This window comes from Phaenicophaeus curvirostris, chromosome 5 (genome assembly GCF_032191515.1).
Source record: "Phaenicophaeus curvirostris isolate KB17595 chromosome 5, BPBGC_Pcur_1.0, whole genome shotgun sequence".
In the NCBI taxonomy this organism is placed as follows: domain Eukaryota; kingdom Metazoa; phylum Chordata; class Aves; order Cuculiformes; family Cuculidae; genus Phaenicophaeus; species Phaenicophaeus curvirostris.
This window is the reverse complement of record NC_091396.1, coordinates 66434831-66454610: the sequence shown is the minus strand read 5'-3', so window position 1 is coordinate 66454610 and position 19780 is coordinate 66434831. Positions and strand designations below refer to the sequence as shown.

Genomic DNA, 19780 nt, shown 5'->3' with positions numbered 1-19780 from the left:
ATGCTAAAAGGATTGCAGACTGTCCTATGACAGTTTCCTGGGCAGCAGGCTTGGTGTTTCACTACCACAAATTACACACAGCTAATAGACAATATGCCAGCTGCTGTCCCTCAGAGCACAACAGAGGAAACTAAAGTATTACTTTCAGTCCTTAAATGAGGAGGTTGATTAGTGTTTCTTAAAAAAACAAAAGGAACATTCTATCTGAAGCGATAAGCAGCACAGATTGAGTCAGTTTTGAAGAGGACGTGGTGCATCATTACAATCTCATTCTATAAGAAAAAAATAAAGACTTGAAATTATTTACTTAATGCTACTACAAATAGTTCTTAAAGTTGCAGAAAAGGATGTGATTTCTTTTTTTCACTTTATTTACTCATCTACGTGCACTTCATTGGTAGAGGCAGCACTTGCTTATGTTGTTTGTGTCAAGCAGGTAGAGTTTAGGAGGAGCCAGGTTGGTTTGTTTACTTGCTTTCCAAGACCAGAAGGGAATAAAAACAATTTTAACAAGTAAAATATGAAGTCATGGTGGTTAGCAGGGAAACTTGTTTTTTCCCCAAGTTTGGTTGAAGAATTGTTTCAATGACCAGCTCTGAAACTCATATTGTTTCTTTAAATCTGCAAAAACTTTCCCAATAAAAAAAAAAACAGCTGAATGACCTTCTCAGAACGCTGACTTCCAATGCTTAACACTCAGTACCTTTCAAGTCTCCAATAAGCACTGCTTTAAAACAGCAACCCTGTAATACAGCTTGAACATCTACCAGCTCAAGACTTCCAGAAAAAGTCATCTTTAAAGAGGCAGGGAAAGAGAAGACTTTGTTCTCTCTTCCTATATAAAACGATAGAATAATTCACCGAATTTCATGAAAATACAAAGAAGACCCAGGTACTGGGAATGCTCAGCACTGTCTGTTGGCAGGAGCAACGTTGTGTGGCACAGATTTGCTTGCTGACTACACTTGGGGCATAAAATTGAAGGCACGCACACGGTGCCTAAAAAGATGAGCTCCAAACCCCGTTCAGAACAGTGACAGATGGGAAAAGCATCAATCTCGCTAACTCTCTTTTTCAGGTCCCTGTATGTGCACATCGTTTTATCCTCTGATGCTGCCTAACACCTTCCTGCACTGTACATTTGTGATATGGAATGACAAGTCTTAGTTTTTCTGATAAAGGTGAGATTTAATAATTAAGGACAAGAAATCTGGAGGCAAGACCAGAGTTCTGCTAACAGTACCCTGGAAATCTCCTCCTACACAAGTTGCTTTTCTCACGCAAAACAAAGTCTGGAAAAACAAACAAACAAACACACCCTGGCCCAGGTTGCCCAGAGCAGGGGTGGCTGCCCCATCCCTGGAGGGGTTCAAGGCCAGGCTGGATGGGGCTTGGAGCCCCTGATCCAGCGGGAGGTGTCCCTGCCCGTGGCAGGGGGCTGGAATTCGATGGGCTTTCAAGTCCCTTCCAACCCAAACCATCCTACAACCTTGGAAAGAGTGCAAATATTGGCAGGACCAGCAAAAAAAATCCCTCCATCCTTACACATCTACTACATGGCTGAGAGCACTACACAATCATGTCTAAGCCAAGCACCCACCCATGGTAAATCCTGCACCCGGTGCCACACTGCAGGAGGATCCGGGAGGGGCTCCCTGGCTGGAAACCAGCACGGCTGGGGTCACGCAGGGTGCTTTGTCCCCAGCCAAAGCTGCAGGTGCTGCCTGGTTGGGAGAGGCCGCTTCATGCAGCTTCTTGACAGCAATTGTCACTTTCTTCTTAGAGCCACCAGCTCCTGTCACAGTTTCCACGGACCTTTCCCTATGGACACCAGTGGAGCAAATGAGCACATCACCTGCTGTGAGACTGGCCAGGGAGTCCTGGCTGGAACTGGAGCTGCTTTTTCCTTCCATGAGGATCTCATCAGGCAGCTCTAGAGTCCAAAAGCAGCCTCCTGACAGAGAGGCTACCCCGAAAGCGCTACCCTGACTGAGAAATCGCCCCCAAAATCGCTACCCTGACACCGACGACGCCCTCAAACCCGCTCCCAGGCCCCGAGGACGCCTCTGCGGGCCGGACACTACGACAACGCCCGCTCCCGCGCAAGGAGAGCGGCCTGAAGGCTGCGGAGAGCCCCTCCCCACCGCATACCGGCGGTTTGGGAGGACCCGGAGGGAGGGGCGCGGGGGAGCCGGGGCGGACAGAGAGGCCTGGGAAGAGAGAGGGGGGCCCGGGGCGGGCAGAGAGCCTGGCAGGATAGAAGGGGCCCCGGGGCAAACAGAGAGGCCTAAGAGGATAGAAGGGGGCCCGGGGAGGGCAAAGAGACCTGGGAGGACAGAGGGGGTGTGGGGGGCCGGGGCGGACAGAAGCCGCCGCCCCACCTGCTGCACCCCCCGCCGCCCCTCAGCACCGGAAGGAAGCGCTCCCCCAGCCGGCGCGGTGCTCCCCTCAATAGCGCCCGGAGGGAAACCTACCCGCGCCCGCCCGTAGCAACTAGCGGAAGGAACACGCACCTCCCCGTTGGCGCCTTGCGCGCGGTGCTCCCCTCAATAGCCCCCGGCGGGAAACGCGCTCCCGCGGTCGGCGCGGTTCCGGTGTGGCGGGGCGGGCGCTGCACGCGGTGGCGGCGGCGGAGCCGGTGGGTGCGCGAATCCCCGGGGCCTCCCTTTCCATCCCTCTCTTTCCATCCCTCTCTTTCCATCCCTCTCTTTCCATCCCTGCCTTCCCTTTCCGTCCCTGGCCTCCCTTTCCGTCCCGCGGGCAGGGAGGGTGGCGGGAATAAGGCATTTCATCCCCATTTCGGGGGTTTTCATCCCCGTTTCGGGGTTTTCCCCGCTCTGTCCCTCGCTGGGATGCGAATCCGTGTCCCGCTCGGCCTGGCGGGGCTGGGCCGGGCCGGGGAATCGGAGGAGGAGGTGAGGAGGCAGCGCTAGACGAGCCCGTGCTTTTAGGCCGTTAAAATGTACGGTGTAAAATACAAACCTTCGTCCTTGAAGACAAGCACTGCTGCGGTTTGGGTTTTTTGGGGGTTTTTTTGATATTATGATGTACTTCTACAGTGGCAAATCCTCGAAAGAGTCCAAGGAGCTGTTGTGAAGCTTCGTGTAGTCTTTATGCCGTTTCCCGGTGGGTTTTAACCCGTGCCCTGGAGCCCAGCTGTGATCACAGAAAGGTTTGGATTGGAAGGGACCTTAAACCTTAAATCTCCCCCAATTCCAACCCCCCTGCCGTGGGCAAGGACGCCTCCCACTGGATCAGGTTGCTCAAGGCCTGATCCATGCATGTAGAATCATAGAATAACCAGGTTGGAAGAGACCCACCGGATCATCGAGTCCAACCATTCCTATCAAACACTAAACCATGTCCCCCAGCACCTCATCCACCTGTGCCTTAAACACCTCCAGGGAAGGTGACTCAACCCCTCCCTGGGCAGCCTCTGCCAGTGCCCAGTGACCCTTTCTGTGAAGAATTTTTTCCTAATGTCCAGCCTAAACCTCCCCTGGCGGAGCTTGAGGTGTTATTGGTAGAAAGTATTTGCAATTCCCATAACCCTCCTGGAAAAGGTGGGTGATAGTCCTGGCAAAAGTCTAGAAGACTTTTCAGAACTGATTTATTTTTAAAAGGAGAGAACTTGGTTTATAAAAACTGCTGGGCTTGTTGCTTGTGTATTTTATTTGACCTCTCTTGAGACACTTGGGGGTTTTCGTGAAAAATGCCAGTATAGTGATCTGAAGGACCATAAAATCATGGAATGACCCGAGTTAAAAGGAACCCACAAGGATCATCAAGTCCAACTCCTGTCCCCGCACAGGACACCCCCGACGTTCACACCGTGTGTCTTAGGGCATGGTCCAAATGCTTCTTGAGTATTGTCAGGCTTGGTGTCGTGACTGCTTCCCTAGGCAGCTGTTCCAGTGCTCCACCACCCTCTGGGTGAAGAACCTTTCCCTAATAAGGAACCCTGGGTGCAGTGAGGGTCTCCTGAGGCAGGCAAACTCCTCAAGGTGCCCTTGGGATGTGAGACTGAGGGTGGTAGGGAAAAAAACAACGCACCCAGGTGAAATTGTTTTATCTCCACCTCAGGTTTTGATCTTTCTGGGTCACGGGTATCAGTCAGGCCTAATCTAACTCAAACAGGAGGCTCCCCCCTGAAAAATATGTGTTTTCTGTCAGAACAGACGCCCTTGCATGTGCTCGGCCTGCTCAGAGAGGCTCTGGGGTTGCCTGGTTCCAGCTTTAAAACATTAACTCACCTTTGGAGTTAGGAGGGTCCTTATGCAGCGATAGGAGTGGCCTCTGCAGGGATAGGAGTTGGACTCAATGATCCTTGTGGGTCGCCTCCAACTCAGGTCGTTCTGCGACTCCGAGGAGACCTTTTCTACCATTGACTTGTTTTCCTCCAGAGGGGGGCCATGAGATCGTGAGTGGTAACAACCTGTGCACCAGGTGCAGCTTGTTACCCAACCACCTCACACCAGAGCAAGGAGGAGATCTCGGTGTAAGCACATTGTGAGCACCAGGCTGAGGGAGGGCGGCTGAGCCCGCTCGGGGAATGGGGAGAGCCAGGATTGGCTGCTCAGGCACACAGCACCAGGAGTTCAGCGTTAAATTGCCTCTTGCCCTGAATTTTACGTGATTGCTTCAGCAGCCTGCTGGTTACGTATGTATTTTTAGTTTGATTAGCTTCAGTAAAGAGCTCTTTACATCAATGAGGTTTTTTTTAATCGGCCATCAATCAAGTTCTAGCTTAATAATTCCCAAGGATGAAAAAATCCTTTCTCTACAAGCTGTGGCTGCTTTATCTTGATGCGTTTCTTTGACCTCATGTTTTTATTCTTTGTCCCTATTACGCACATGCAGAAACACTTGCGTGGTGTTCTGTGTGCACGGTTAGAAGCGAAGGTTTTAAAGAAATTCCAGCTTCTGTGTAAAGAGTAGGTCATGCCTGCACCTAACTGGGATTGTTAATGAGGATGACAAGGGTGATGGATTTCACCCAGTAAAATGTAGCTCCTCACAGAAAAGCTGGGAAAAACAAAACACAGGGCTTGTTTAGCTTTCATTGTAAAGGATTCCATTGACACAAGATTAGGTAACAGATCATAGAATCACTAGGTTGGAAAAGACCTCTTAGCTCCTCGAGTCCAACCATTCCTGTCAACCATTAAACCATGTCCCTGAGCACCTCATTCACCCGTCTTTTCAACACCTCCAGGGAAGGTGACTCGACTCCCTCCCTGGGCAGCCTCTGCCAGTGCCCAATGACCCTTTCCATGAAAAATATTTTCCTGATATCCAGCCTGAATCTCCCCTGGCGGAGCTTGAGGCCATTCCCTCTCGTCCTGTCCCCTGTCACTTGGGAGAAGAGACCAGCTCCCTCCTCTCCACGACCTCCTTTCAGGTAGTTGTGGAGAGCAATGAGGTCTCCCCTCAGCCTCCTCTTCTCCAGGCTAAACACCCCCAGCTCTCTCAGCTGTTCCTCAGAAGGCCTGTTCTCCAGCCCCCTCACCAGCTTCATTGCTCTTCTCTGGACTCGCTCCAGAGCCTCAACATCCTTCTTGTGGTGAGGGGCCCAGAACTGAACACAGGATTCGAGGAGCGGTCTCACCAGTGCCGAGTACAGAGGGAGAAGAACCTCCCTGGACCTGCTGGCCACGCTGTTTCTGATCCAAGCCAAGATGCCATTGGCCTTCTTGGCCACCTGGGCCACTGCTGGCTCATGGTCAGTTGCTGTCAACCAACACCCCCAGGTCCTTGTACTCCAGGCAGCTTTCCAGCCAGACTTCTCCTAGTCTGTAGCTGCTCAGGGTTGTTGTGCCCCAAGTGCAGGACCCGGCATTTGGCCTTGTTAAACCTCATGCCATTAGTCTCAGCCCAGCGGTCCAGCCTGTTCAGATCCCTTTGGAGTCTCCCTACCCTGTACGTTACACTGAGAAGGGTTTTTTTCCCACTGATGTAGTTTACACCATGTTTCACCTGTCAGAGCTCCAGGCTGTGAACTGAAGGCAGATATTCAGCCGCCCAGCAGTATGCCTGTACAATATTATTGTACAATTATTATACAATAATCAAAGGCTGTATCCCAGGCATTAGCAGGTAGGAGTTGTGTTCATGAGCCCTCTGCTTCCAAATGCCGTGAGATATAGCTGAGGAAGCTGTATTCTCACAGATAAGAAGTTTTAGAAGAGTTCTGACCTCCATAGTTCTGGCTCCTGTTCCTTCTGCTGTGGAAACACATAAATGATTGACCCAGGCTCGTTAGGAATCCTTAACCTGACCGCTAGTTTTAATTAGTGAAGGAGTTTTACTTGTTTAAAGATGTCACTCTGTAGTGTTTCCATGTTTCCATGGCAATGGGAGTGGCACCCACAGCAGAAGGAAATACTAGAAGCATTTTCCAGATTCTAAAATAGGGCTGGGAGCTGGGATGCATCTTGCATAGATCTTCACTTGCTTCTTACGGCTGCCAGCTCCTGTCACAGCTTCCACAGATCTGGCTGGCTAAGGCCTTTATATTATATTTGGAAAGATGATGGAAAACCCAGTATGCTGAACTATGAGATAACCAAGCCTTCGGTTATCCTTAACTGCTGATTTGTCTCTGAGAGGCTCATCTTAAAAGAACATCTCATTAGAACATCAAAACATATTTGGAAGAGCTCTAGGGCGTTCAGGAAGGGAGACTTCCCAGCTGTCGCTGCTTTCCTGGTGAACCAGAGCATCCAGACCACGTGTCCCTTGTTGCGGAGCTTTATTTGGAGATTATAGCTGCTTCCTGCAGTGAGATGTGTGCAAAAGGGCAAGGGCAGATTTTCAAATCACATGTAGCCCAGAGGAAAGAACTCCAGGCTGCAAACTAGGAATGATGCATCTAACACGCTTTAAGAGTAAACCATATAGATGCATTTCTGGGAACGTGCAGGAACATGTTTTTAGATGTTAAGGCTGTAATTTAGAGCTACTGTAGAGCTGCAGCAGTCGTGTAGCTTCGTTGTCTGCTGTGTTGAAAGTGTAAAACACCTGTAGAGGGAGAAGTGCTTCAGACACTTGAAATCAGAGAGGGCCATTGTGCTGATTGACATCAGAGCTGTTTCCTAAGTGCAAGTGTTAAAGCTTTGTGGAACTGCAGTTCAGTAAAACTGTCATTTTAAGCTGGCCAAACTGGTCATGGGAGAACAAAAGATGAGGTTTTGTTACCAACAAGCATAATGAAGCAATGCTGAGTGTGAGAAAATGGCACTGACAGTTGAAGCTTTTAGCTTTCTGTGCTTGGGAGAGGAAAAAAAGTCTTTCCTGTCCTCTGTGGTTTTTAACTCTCTAACAATCAACTTAAGCTGACTTCACAGAATTGTTACTGATGTTTCTTCTAGCAGGCTGGGACATGAGAAAGCAGAGTCACGATCCATGTTCCTGAGTTGTCCCTGGTGATAGTCCTGTCCACTCCTCCTGTCACAAGTTCAGGGTTTACATTAACCTGAGTAACGCTTTGCTGCTTCTGAGCAACCGCACGCTGTAGGTTCCCTGTAGGAGCAACCTGTGTGACCTCTCTGCCTGTGAGGATTCTTGGTTGAAGGGCTTTGCATTCTGAATCCAAGATTCACATGTGGTCTTCACCTCCCGTCCCTGAACTGACTTCCAGTTGTAGTAGGAGGCAAATGTTATAATCACTCTGCTACCAGGAGCGGGTGTAGGGAGGCTGGGTGCTTGTGAGAGCTCCCTGATGCTGTTTTTAGTTGCTTAGTTTTGTTTCTGCTGTACAAATAATTATGAATGTCATTTTGTTCTTGTTCGAAAGACTTGCTTTACCCTCTCCCCCTGCAGGGAGACTGGAATAGTTTAAATTTTCTAAAATATGAATGGCTTGCTCAAAATTGGGCAACACATAATACAAGATTAATTTTAAGGACCCCTTGCTAAAGGGCTAAATGAACTTTTTTCACAAAGTCATTACACATCAGTGCTAATTTTTCTTGCACAAGTTGATGCAAATTAAACTGAAGGTTCTTGTTCTTGTCACTGTGTAATAATAGCTCACATTGTCACCTGCTAGGTATTGGATAATCCATAAATTAAGGGAAAAGCTTTCAGTAGTCTAGAAAACCTGTTTGAAAACCATGGTTTGAAATGCTTAAAAAGTGCTTATAAGAAAGCAATGAACAGGTGGATAGGGGAAGGTTTCATACCTGGAATTATCTTGGATGTTCTTTTAATGTCATATATTTCAAATGGATAACATCCCTTCAAGTGGATGGCTGGAAAGTTTGCTAGCAAAGTCACATTTAAGCACACTTCCAGAACGTATAGAATTCCATGTTTTAAAAAGTTGCAGTTAATATGTATGCATTTTTGTGAAATTCTCCTTTTATCTTCAGAATAGGTGAGCGAACCACAGGTGGTGGAATATGGCTGGACAAATATCAGAATCTGATCAGATCAAGCAGGTAAGATGCTGAATTTTCATGAGTGGTGGATTTTAAGGTCTTATATTACATTCTCACATAGAGTAAAAGGTGTAGGGCGTGGAAAAAAATAGAAGGTTTGAGTTACCTGTGTTAAGACTAGTTCTATAGCAACCAAAATTTCATAGAACCATGGAATGATTTGGGTTGGAAGGGACCTTCAAGATCATTCAGTTCCAACCCCTGCCATGGGCAGGAACACCTCCCACTGGATCAGGTTTCTCCAAGCCCCATCCAACCTTTTCCCATCGACAGAGACAGTGTAGTGTCTGATTTGAGTACCAACACCGTTTGGTGCTGAAAACTTCCGACTGATAGTAAATTTTTGTAGTGACTTGTCCTTTAAATGTTAGTGTCACCAGGTGGCCCATGCAGCGGCGTGTAATAAGAATTGATGCAGGTTTTTTTTTTAATGCTCGTTGTCTGTCAATTTTTACTTATAGTTCAAGGAGTTTCTAGGAACATACAATAAACTGACAGAAAACTGCTTCCTGGATTGCATAAAGGATTTCACTAGCCGAGAGGTTCAACCAGAAGAGGTAGGTAATGTTTCCTGTGCTTTTAATGACCCTTTGGTGTGGAATCATAGAATCACTTGGTTGGAAAAGGCCTTTGAGATCGAGTCCAACCATACCTGTCCACTACCAAACTAGATCCCTGAGCACATCACCTACCAGTCTTTTAAATCCATCCAGGAACGGAGACTCCACCACCTCCCTGGGCAGCCAATTCGAATGCTTCACCACTCTTTCTGTAAAGAAATTTTTCCCAATATCCAATCTGAACCTCCCCTGGAACAACTTGAGCCCATTTCCTTTGTCCTATCACTTGTTACTTGGGAGAAGAGACCAACACCCGCCTCACTACAACCTCCTTTCAGGGAGCTGTAGAATAATGAGGTCTCCCCTCAGCCTCCTCTTCTCCAGGCTAAACAATCCCAGTTCTCTCAGCCAACTCTCATAAGACTTGTAGCATTCAAATTTCAGAAACATCTTAGAATCTTTAAATGAGCTAAAAAGCTAGTTAGCAGTCTTTACTGGAGTATAGGTGTCTAGGACATAGCTTCCAAGTGACAAAGGAAGCGAATTATGTAGTTTTGTTTCTCTGAGTATGTCATAAGGTGCTGGCAATTACTTCTTTGCATCCTGTCAGTTTCTGTATAAAAAGAAACCAGCCAAACAAAAAAAGCAAGCCAAACACTTTTGATGTGTTAGATCATCAGTTACAGGTAAACTATGGCCTAGGACCTCTTGAGGCTTTGTTATTGTCATCTTTTCAGTGTGTACACACAGAGGGAATCTTCCCTATCTCGCTGCGAGTATTGGCTGCTCATTGCAGTTCTGTGTGTTTCATTATCTGAGTGATGAGTGGAGGTTCTTGTGCCTCAGCTTCCAACGGGTAATATCGTTGTGGACATGGAGGTTGCCCCCCTACAGCCTCCATCTCACTCTTTGAAGGTAGACCTCTACTGAAACACTTGTTTACTTGCCCACATTCCCTGCATTGTAGTAAATCATAGGAACACAGACCTCCAAAGCTCTGGCTGTTAAATCCACTTCTCTGCATTGCAGGGAGCTCCATCACAGTCATCTGCAAAAAAAAGATTAAGCTCTCAACAAGATTAACTGCAGTTTTTTGGCTCTCCTCTCCTGTTGAGAGCCTGTTTCAGAATCTTGTAATTTTGTTGGTTAAAAGTCCAATAACCTTTTCTTGACTCTGCTGGTAGGGATAAAAAACCCTCAAGTTTTAAAGTAACCATCGGATTTGTGCTTTTTCTGCATCCTTGGAGCTTAACTCCTCAGCACAGGCAAAAATCGTGCTCTTCAGCTTTTGTTCTGCTGTGCTATACAAAGCTCTCTTAGCTTCCCAAGATAGATTCCTTGTTTCCCTCATCTGTTCTGTGTCTGCGTTAGTGGAGGTTTTATTGACTGCAGGAGGTCAGAATTATTCTGGATAAGGTCTTGTTACTGACTTTGACTCGTTTTGAGTTGCTTGAACAATACAAAGAGCATCATTAACAGAAGCGTTAGTGGCACAACCTCTTTACCTTTCTGGGATGGTGTCTGATTTCCAGTGAAGAATTGTACTTCTTTCTTCTGTCATTCAAAGTGTTACTAGAATTTTTGCTTTAAGTAATGGTTCATTTAGTCTTTCGTTAAAGATCTGGGATCCAAAACCAAAGAATGCTCATTGGAGGGGAATTAAAGACCACGGGATGCTGGTCTGATCTGGCAGGAAAATCACAGGATCACAGAATGCCAGGTTGGAAGGGATCTCGGGGATCATCTGGTCCAACCTTTTAGGTTATCTATAGTTCCAATGAGATGGCCCAGCAGCCTGTCAAGCTGAGCCCTAGAAGTGTTCAGTGTAGAGGAATCCACTACTTCAATGTTTCACTGTTCTCCTCTCCCCAGGAAGAAATTATGCCCACTACCCCTTGTCTTTTCCGTGTGACTCCTCCTATAAAGGGAGTCTCCATCCTCTTGGCAGACACCCTTTATGTACTGGGACATGGGAATAAGTTCTCCCCTAAGCCTTCTCCTCTCAAAGCTGAACAAATCCAGTTCTTTCAGCCTTACTTCATATGGAAGGTGACCCAGTGGCCCTTCTCCAGACCTTCTCCAGCCTGTCCGCATCTTTTTTGTATAGCGGGGACCAAAACTGGATGCAGGACTGCAGATGCAGCCTGGCAAGCGCTGAGTAGAGTGGAATAATAACTTCTTTATTTCTACTGGTGATGCCCTTCTTGATACACCCCAGAGTCCTGTTGAAATCTAAGGTTGTAATTCCTTGTTAAATAATCAAGCTGAAATCTAAAGTTGTAGTTTCTTGTTAAACAATCAAGAAACTCCATGAATCTCCTTCAGGATTCTACATTTGGAAAAGCAGCTTCTGACCTCTTTCCCTTTGAGTCTGCACTGCAAGTCCAGACTTCCCCAGGCATCCGATCACAAATACCACGCCCTCTGGGCTTAAGGTAGTTCCAGAATTTCTTTCCTAGTCAGACTTAATTCCTGCTTAGCAGGTTTTGCTGTAGATGGTGCCAGGACGAGGAGAGAGTAGGGCAGGTTGTGTGCAGAGCTGCACGGGGTTTTTTTGTCTTGTTCATTTTCAGCCCTTCTGCTTTTCACACCTCTTCATCCTGAGCAGGACCAAGGCAGTTTCTGGTTTTCTGGTAATGCTGCAAAGTCGTCCTCTGTCTTTCCTATTTCAATTTATTATTTTTTACAGTGATAGCAAGGCTCAGAACCATGATACAGAATATCCAATTGGTAGAACTGTTGCTCAGAAATCTCGTAATTCTTTTTCTGTACTTAAAGAAAGAAAAAAGCCTTTCTAAGTTTAAAAACTAATACCAAGTATGGAATAGGCCCTGGTATTTCTTTTCCTGTCCAGCTGACTGATAGAACTTGAGCGGGAGCTCTGGCTGCTTTTGTGAAGGTTAACCAGCAAGAACAAGGTGACTGGGAGAGCTGATAGGAACAAGGTCAAAAAAGGCTAAACTGAGCTAGCACACGGTAGACCATGTTTGGCTGTCAAAAATAGTCTCTGTTTGTAAAGAGAATTAAAAGAAGATACTAATCTAAGAAGTTAAGTATTTATTGCAAAATAAAATGCTTCTGTAGACACGCTGCAGCCCCTCAATGTTCATTTTGTAATGAAGGGCCCAAAACTGAACACAGGATTCGAGGTGCAGCCTCCCCAGCACCAAGTACAGAGACTCAATCCCTTCCCTGCTCCTGCTGACCACACCATTTCTGATACAGGCTGTTGGCCTTCTCGGCCACCTGGGCCACTGCTGGCTCATGGTCAGTCGCTGTCAACCAACACCCCCAGGTCCCTCTCCTCCAGGCAGCTTTCTAGACAGACTTCTCCCAGTCTGTAGCACTGCTCAGGGTTGTTGTGCCCCAAGTGCAGGACCCGGCATTTGGTCTTGTTAAACCTCCTGCCATTGGACTCAGCCCAGTGGTCCAGCCTGTTCAGATCCCTTTGGAGCCTCCCTGCCCTCCAGCAGATCCACACTTCCACCCAGCTTAGTGTCATCCACAAACTTAGGGTCTCTCGATGCCTTCATCCAGGTCATTGATAAAGATATTGAGGAGGGCTGGGCCCAGCACTGGGGACACCACTTGGAACTGGCCTCCAGCTGGAGTTAACTCCATTTCCCACCAGTCTCTGGGCCCGGCCAGCCAACCAGTTTGTTACCCAGCAGCGGGTGCCTCCATCCAGGCCAGAGGCGACAGTTTCTCAAATAGGATATTGTGAGAAACAGTGTCAAAGGCTTCACTGATCTACAGGTACGCTACACCCACAGCCTTTCCCTTGGCCAGCGAGTCCCCTTGTCATAGAAGGAGATCAGGTTAGTTTGGCAGGACCTGCCTTTGATAAACCCCTGCTGACTGGGTTTTCCCTGTCCGTGATTCTATTTTGGGTCCTGTTTGGGGAAGTGCTTTAATTGCTGCTTGAAGCCTTCTGTTCCCCTCTTCCTGCAGATGACGTGCTCGGACCACTGCCTACAGAAGTATTTAAAGATGACGCAGAGGATCTCCATGAGGTTCCAGGAGTACCACATCCAGCAGAACGAAGCCCTGGCAGCTAAAGCCGGACTGCTTAGCCAGCCTCGTTAGCCAAGAGCGCTCTGCTCAGACCTCGCAAGCAGTGCCGGTGTCTCTTGGGCAAGAACACACTTTGGAATTTCTACTGTCAGGATGTATGTCCGACAACTCACAAGAGAGTTCCAGACGCTGCTCAGACAGTGGAAACCACAGAGGGTTAAACAAGAAGTCATGCTGGACCAGCAGTGGAGTCTGTCACCAAGGTCCCATTTGCTCTACGATGGAGTAACGCTGACACAAACCTTTTCAGAACCGACAGACCAGGAGGTTTAAATTTCAAGGCTGGGGGGAGGGCTGCAATTCCTTTCTGCTAGGAAAGGGTCAGATGAAAAAAAGTGTAAGATAGGAAGTACACTTTTTTTTATTTCATTCAAGTAAAATAAATGGGAACTGTATGCTTGCACGTTTGTTCTTTGCAGAGACAGGTTTTTAGGACACTGAGAGCACTGTTTTGTTGCTGTGATCACAATCCTCAGCTCCTCTAGAGTTCTGATAGGTAAGAGTTGTTAATTGGTAACAGAATTAGTGACTTTGTTTCAGCACCTGGGGATTTGAGGGTGCTGAGGGACATGGTTTAGTGGTTGATAGAGGAATAGTTGGACTCGATCTACTGGGTCTTTTCGAACCTGGAAACCTATGATTCTATGATTTCTGAGTAAGTTATTTCTTCTAATTTGGGAAGAACTTCTGCTGAGCCACCCTCACAGAGCCTCGGGCTCATTTTGGCTGTCCTGGAGTGCTGGAGGGTGATGATTATAGAGCGTGGAGCCATGGGTGGTTATAAATGACAGACAACTGCTGTTGCTAATGAGTTCAAGCAGGGAGCGATGCTCTGCCAGCTCACCCCTAGGTTATGTTTGCCTCATGCTTCACCAGGTCACTGACAAGGGTCATTGGGCACTGGAACAGGCTGCCTAGGGAGGGGGTTGAGTCACCTTCCCTGGAGGTGTTTAAGGGACAAGTGGATGAGGTGCTGAGGGACACGGTTTAGTGTTTGATAGGAATGGTTGGACTTGATGATCCAGTGGGTCTTTTCCAACTTGGTGATTCTGTGATTCTATGAACAGCACCTGTGCCCAAGGCAACTCCTAGACTGCCTGTTTCCCTCAGGGAACCCACAGACTCCTCCAAACCCAGCTCCCTGGGCTGATCCAATCACGATGTGCTCCACGTGCTGAGTTTTATAGAATCATAGAATGGTTAGAGTTGGAAGAGACCTTCAAGCCCGTCCAGTTCCAAGCCCTCTGCGATGGGCAGGGACACCTCCCACTGGATCAGGCGCTCCAAGCGCCATCCAACCCATCCTTGAATGCCTCCAGGAGGGGCATCCACCACTCCTCTGGACAACCTGCTGCAGTGTCTCACCACCCTTATTGAGAAGTTTTCTCCTGTAATGCTGGGAATGCCAGCAGAAAGTACAAGGTTGGCACAAAACCACGTTCGTTGTCTTTGCTGCTGGCTGAGTGCAGAGGGAAGTCTGTGGAAGCAGCTGTTCTGATGTTTGGTTTTAGTTTAGGAAACACATCAGTCCTTTGAAAGCATCTCGGTAGCTGAAACCCTGCAGTCAGTCAGAGTGTCAGTGCAGCAGACCGACTGCCAACGGGTCTTTAGTTCCAACTGATAAAATACAGCAACAAAACCAACCGAACATCAGGATTACCGTATCGATTTTGAGATCAAGCAATAAAGACTGAAACAAAGCTATTTGTTGTGAGCTACCAGGTTCTATTGTTGGGTAGAAAGGCCGCAAGAAGGAACAGCAATGGCAGGAAGCCTGCCCACGTGCTTTTTTTGTTGTTACCTTCTCTGCAGCTTTTGATTTCCAGCAGCAGTTTGACAGAAAGATCTCCTGCCTGCATCTTTTTTCTTTACTTCTCCAACTCTCAGCTACCCAGGCTGTGGATTCCCAGGCCCTGCCTGCAGCACAGGGCGCCTGCTACTTGTGCTGCTCTGCTTGCTGCTCTTAAGAGCTGCCCCAGCTCTCCACAGAAATCTGTTCAGGTGCCTTTCAGCACTGGAAGAAATACGTGTGTTCCAAATGTCTCGTTTACGTGTTCTGTACCAGCCATATCGCAGCTCTTCCCTGCGTAGCTCATGCCGTGTTACCTTGGAGATGGCAAAGAGCTCGCTCTAAAATATTAGAGGCTAGAAAGAGCCCAAATAAGGCAGCAAATCTCCACTATCCTGGTTTTTTTCAGAGGAATAACAGGCTAATAATGTCTAGATTGTTCACTACAATATGTTCACTACATACACCAATGTTATGGCCAATTAGAAATAATAGATCCATAGTAAAGATTTTGGGTTTACTTTAAAGCAGTGATTTTGTTAAGCATTTTAAATTAATGCATGGTTGAAATGTTTCCATTTTCTGTTGTGTCTTAGTCTGCAAAGGGAACAGTTGCTTGGAAAAGAGACAGAAGAGTTTTAATGACGGGACTGGAAGATGTTTGGGTCTTCTGAGCAAAGCTCCTTGGGGCTGAAGGGAGAGGGGTTAAAAAAAATAATCCCAGTTTTCCCTCGTGTTCTGGGAATTGGGGGTAGGAAGATGTTTAAATATTAGTCAAGATGGTTTTGTTGTACTAAAGGTTAAGCAAGTGTCGGAGGGGCTTAGCTAATAAATTACTTTGAGGTTCCCCAGTTTCATCTCACTCCAGTTTTAAAGCTTCCTTAACCCACTGTTATCCAGGGAAAACACGTATTCTTAAAATCTAATTGGATGTCACCTCCCCTGTCTCTCCCACACTCACCCTGTGTGGGAGAGACAGGGGAGGTGACATCCAATTAGAGTGTTGCTGGAAGTAGGAGCATCAGGTTGATAGTTGCCATTTCCCTCAAAACATTGTGATCTTTCCACATCTTTCTGAAGAAAGATGATACAAATACCCTTTAGCTTGGAAATAAAGTGTATCCTTGTAACTAAAGCATCCAGGTGGTGCAGAAAGCAGGGAATCTTACAAGGTTAACTTGCTTTGCTGAGCCTCGACTTCCCTTTGCTTCCTGGATGTGTTAGTGTGTCCTGATGGCTGGGCTCCAATCCCACTGGACAGAAAATTTTGTTAAGGGGACTTGAGGGCTGAGAATGATCCACGAGGGTTCAAGCTGCATGGTTGGAAAAGACCTTTGAGTCCAACCACTGCTAAACCAGCTCCCTGAGCACCTCATCTGCTCATCTTCTCAACCCCTCCAGGGATGGGGACTCCACCACCTCCCTGGGCAGCCTCTGCCAGGGCCTGAGAACCCTTTCCATGAAGAAATTTTTCCTCGTGTCCAAGAAATGGCTTCAAGTTGCACCAGGGCAGGTTCAGATTGGATGCAATTACAGTCAACCCACAGAAAAAAGAATGGATTCAGCAGGGAGGGTCAAGTGAGAGTCATGCTCCAGAATGCCCCGGACATCAGCAGCGCTGGCAGTGAGATCAGATCAATCATCTGGAAGATTATAATAGAGCTTTGTGAGTTCTCACAAGGATAGGAGCAAAATCCTGATTTCTGTAACCCCCCTGCGGAAAGCTTCAACTGCTGAGCTGGCTGTTGGAAGGCAGGGAAAGGATGCGGGGGGTTACAGGAAAGTTGGGGAGGGGCTCTTGATCAGGGAGGGCAGGGACAGGATGAGGGAATAGTTTTAAGCTGGAAGAGGGGAGATTTAGATTTAGATGAGAACTTAGGATGAAATGTTTTCCTGTGAGGGTGGGGAGGCACTGGAAGGGCTTCCCAGGGAATTCACAGCGGCCCCATCCCTGGAGGTGTTCAAGGTTGGATGGGGCTTGGAGCCCCTGATCCAGTGGGAGGTGTCCCTGCCTATGGCAGGGGTGGGACTGGATGGGCTTTAAGGTTCCTTCCAACCCAAACCAGTCTACGGTTCTTCTGTAATCTCAAATAACAAATTCTGAAAGTTGGAGTTTGAGCAACAGCTCTTTTTTCCCACCATTTTTCTATTAGCTAGGTTAGGAAGTCAGCACAGAGCAGTTGAGGAGTCTACTTCAAATCTCAGGAAATCCATTAACCTCAGCTCCATAATTTCTTGAATGAGTCTGGCTGAAACTCTAAGCCCTGTAAAAGCAATCGGAGCTTGTGACACCAAAACACGCATCGTGCCTGCGCCCTGAGTTTCAAGAAGGCAGCATGAAAAGAACTCTAAATAGAGCTACACTTCTGCTGAATATTAGAATTAATTACGTCTTACCTCAACTTCATGTTTCTTAGTGTTTTGGTGTTAGGTTCCTTCTCTAAACACCACAGGGAGCATTCGGCATTCAAGCATTCGCAGTTCAGGACTATAAAGTGATGGTCACGTCTGGATTTCTCACATACAGAAACAGAGGTAATTGAAAGACACTAAATTACTCTCAGGAAGAAAAACATCTCCATTTAAAATGCTGGAACAGACCCTGACTGGTTGGAATTTTTCATTCCGAGACTGACTCTCCTCTAACCTGAGGGAGAGCGAGAGCAGCGCCAAGGGAGCTGGGCTCACTCTGTAAATATTTAAGGTAGAATACTTGACAGATCATCACTTGTTTATGTAACACGAAGGGGAGCTTATCTAAATTTCAAAGTTGTAATTCAGTTGGTGGCTATTTCTGTGTCCTGCAGATCCTGCCCTTTCTAGGCTATGGAATTAGGGATTCCTTTCCCTTCTCCTGCTGGAGCACACATGGAGTTTGTGCTGCTGCTGCTGCTCGGGGACACTGGTTTGAGTCACGGCTGAGAGAAGAGGGTTTCCAGCCTCCTTGGAGATAGAATCATAGAATCACCAGGTTGGAAAGGACCCCCAGGATCATCGAGTCCAGCCATTCCCATCAATCACTAAACCATGTCCCTCAGCCCCTGATCCACCCATCCCTTAAACCCCTCCAGGGAAGGTGACTCAACCCCCTCCCTGGGCAGCCTCTGCCAGTGCCGTGACAGGGCAATAACCTGAAATGAGAAAGAGTGAGGAGAGCAAACAACAACCGTGAGAGGCCTGACTGAACACCAGCGATGGGGGCCTTGACTATAAAAAGTAGTGAGAGCTCCACGGAGGAACCGCTGGGATAGCACACAGCCAACACCCATGGTGGGACACAGCGCAAGCGGGAGGAATCGTGTATTTAGGGGTTTTCTGTCAAAGGATCAGAGAATGGTTTGAGTCAGAAGGGACCTTAAAGCCCATCCAGTTCCACCCCCTGCCATGGGCAGGGACACCTCCCACTGGATCAGGTTGTTCCAAGCCCCATCCAACCTGGCCTTGAACACCTCCAGGGATGGGGCAGCCACTGCTGCTCTGGGCAACCTGGGCCAGGGCCTCCCCACCCTGACAGGAAAACATTTCTTCCTAATCTCTCATCTAAATCTCCCCTCTGTCAGGGTAGATTCCTGTCATCTTCTTCTTTTTAAATAACTTTAAACCTAAATTCCTAAGGGAAGTAATTTTCAGGCTATGAATGAGCATCAAGTTTTAAGCTACACATACGCATAAACAAAGGGCTTGCTAAGAAGAAAAAAAATCCACCCCTGCGCAATATAAGAAAGTATTTCACACAAATTCCACATCTTACCCCTCCTTACGCAACGGGCGTAGCTGGCAGGATCACAGCAAACTGGGTCAGGCTGTACCCGGCTGAGGGATTAGACGAGGAGTCATTTAGAAACAGCTGAAGACACTGACAGAGCTGGAATGGAAATGTTGGGGGGTTACGCTAAAGAGCAGGGAAAGAGACAGCACCGATAACGCATACCTGGGTCCCTCCCCAGCAAGGCCAGGAGGGAGAGGTAAGTAAACATCAATGAACAGCCTGCAGGTTTTCATGCTGTAAGTGTTCTCGTGCTGATTTGCTTTGCTGTGAACAATGAAACGGAGAAAAAGTCAGCGTTTCAGTGCTTCCGTGAGAGCATTGCCCTGGCAGATTAAACCCACAAGTCATAAAGCAGATGCTTTTTAACCTCTGAAAACTATTAGTACAGGTTAAGAAACAGCAGAACAGTACCAGCTCATGTAAATACAGCAAGTAATAGTGAGTCCAGAGGATGATGCGAGGGCTGGAGCACCTCCTGAATAAGCACAAGCTGAGAGAGTTGGGGGGGTTCAGCCTGGAGAAGACAAGGCTCCAAGGAGGCTTTAGAGTGACCTTCTAGTACTGAAAGGGGCTCCAGGAAAGCTGGGCTCTTGATCAGGGAGTGCAGGGATAGGACACGGGGGAGCAGGGGAAACTGAGATTAGATATCAAGAAGAAATTTTTATGGTGAGGAGGCCCTGGCCCAGGTTGCCCAGAGAAGTGGTGGCTGCCCCATCCCTGGAGGGGTTCAAGGCCAGGTTGGGTGGGGCTTGGAGCCCCTGATCCAGCGGGAGGTGTCCCTGCCCATGGCAGGGGGTGGAACTGGATGGGCTTTAAGGTTCCTTCCAACTGAAACCATCACCCGATTCAATCATTCTATGAACTAGCGGGTAGGTGCAGGCCTGAAGCAGAACCAAGCAGCACAGCCCTGCTCTGAAACAGAAAGCAGGATCTCTTAAAACGAAGCAGGTGTAGAAATATAAATAGGCCTGAGATGATTCAAAACAAAGAGGAAGCCCGGGGTTCCTAGAAAGGGTGAGAAACAGTCCTGCTTTCACAATCAGACTGCCTTATCTTTTTGGCTGTCACTAAACGATGTTGCTGTATCTGTCGCTGGGCAGTGACTAATCACTAAATCCACCACGCGGCTGCAGCACAACGAGCACAC

The 19780-nt window shown here is 47.6% G+C and overlaps 2 protein-coding genes across 12 annotated transcripts in view; one reads left to right on the top strand and one right to left on the bottom strand.

The window, feature by feature from the left end:
* KIAA0586 (KIAA0586 ortholog) overlaps window positions 1-2483 on the bottom strand; it is an 83134-nt gene extending 80651 nt beyond the window's left edge. For 3 of the 10 annotated variants that reach the window (XM_069856740.1, XM_069856741.1, XM_069856745.1), the window contains exon 1: window positions 1601-2130. In XM_069856740.1, coding sequence (XP_069712841.1) covers window positions 1601-1913 — 313 coding nt within the window. In that variant the 5' untranslated portion in view covers window positions 1914-2130. Of the gene's footprint in view, window positions 1-1600; window positions 2131-2474 lie in introns of those variants that run through there. The other 7 variants (XM_069856748.1, XM_069856742.1, XM_069856743.1 and 4 more) reach the window with 5 other exon arrangements.
* A 44-nt stretch (window positions 2484-2527) lies between these two features.
* Window positions 2528-13470, top strand: TIMM9 (translocase of inner mitochondrial membrane 9). 2 transcript variants are annotated; one of them, XM_069856932.1, is made up of 4 exons: window positions 2528-2642; window positions 8373-8441; window positions 8903-8998; window positions 12953-13470. In XM_069856932.1, the coding sequence occupies exons 2-4, from the start codon at window positions 8403-8405 to the stop codon at window positions 13085-13087; spliced, it is 270 nt and encodes an 89-aa protein (XP_069713033.1). In that variant the 5' UTR covers window positions 2528-2642; window positions 8373-8402; the 3' UTR covers window positions 13088-13470. The 2 variants fall into 2 exon arrangements, with proteins under 2 accessions (XP_069713033.1, XP_069713032.1); XM_069856931.1 differs by having other exon boundaries at window positions 2536-2638.
* The last annotated feature ends 6310 nt before the right edge of the window (window positions 13471-19780 follow it).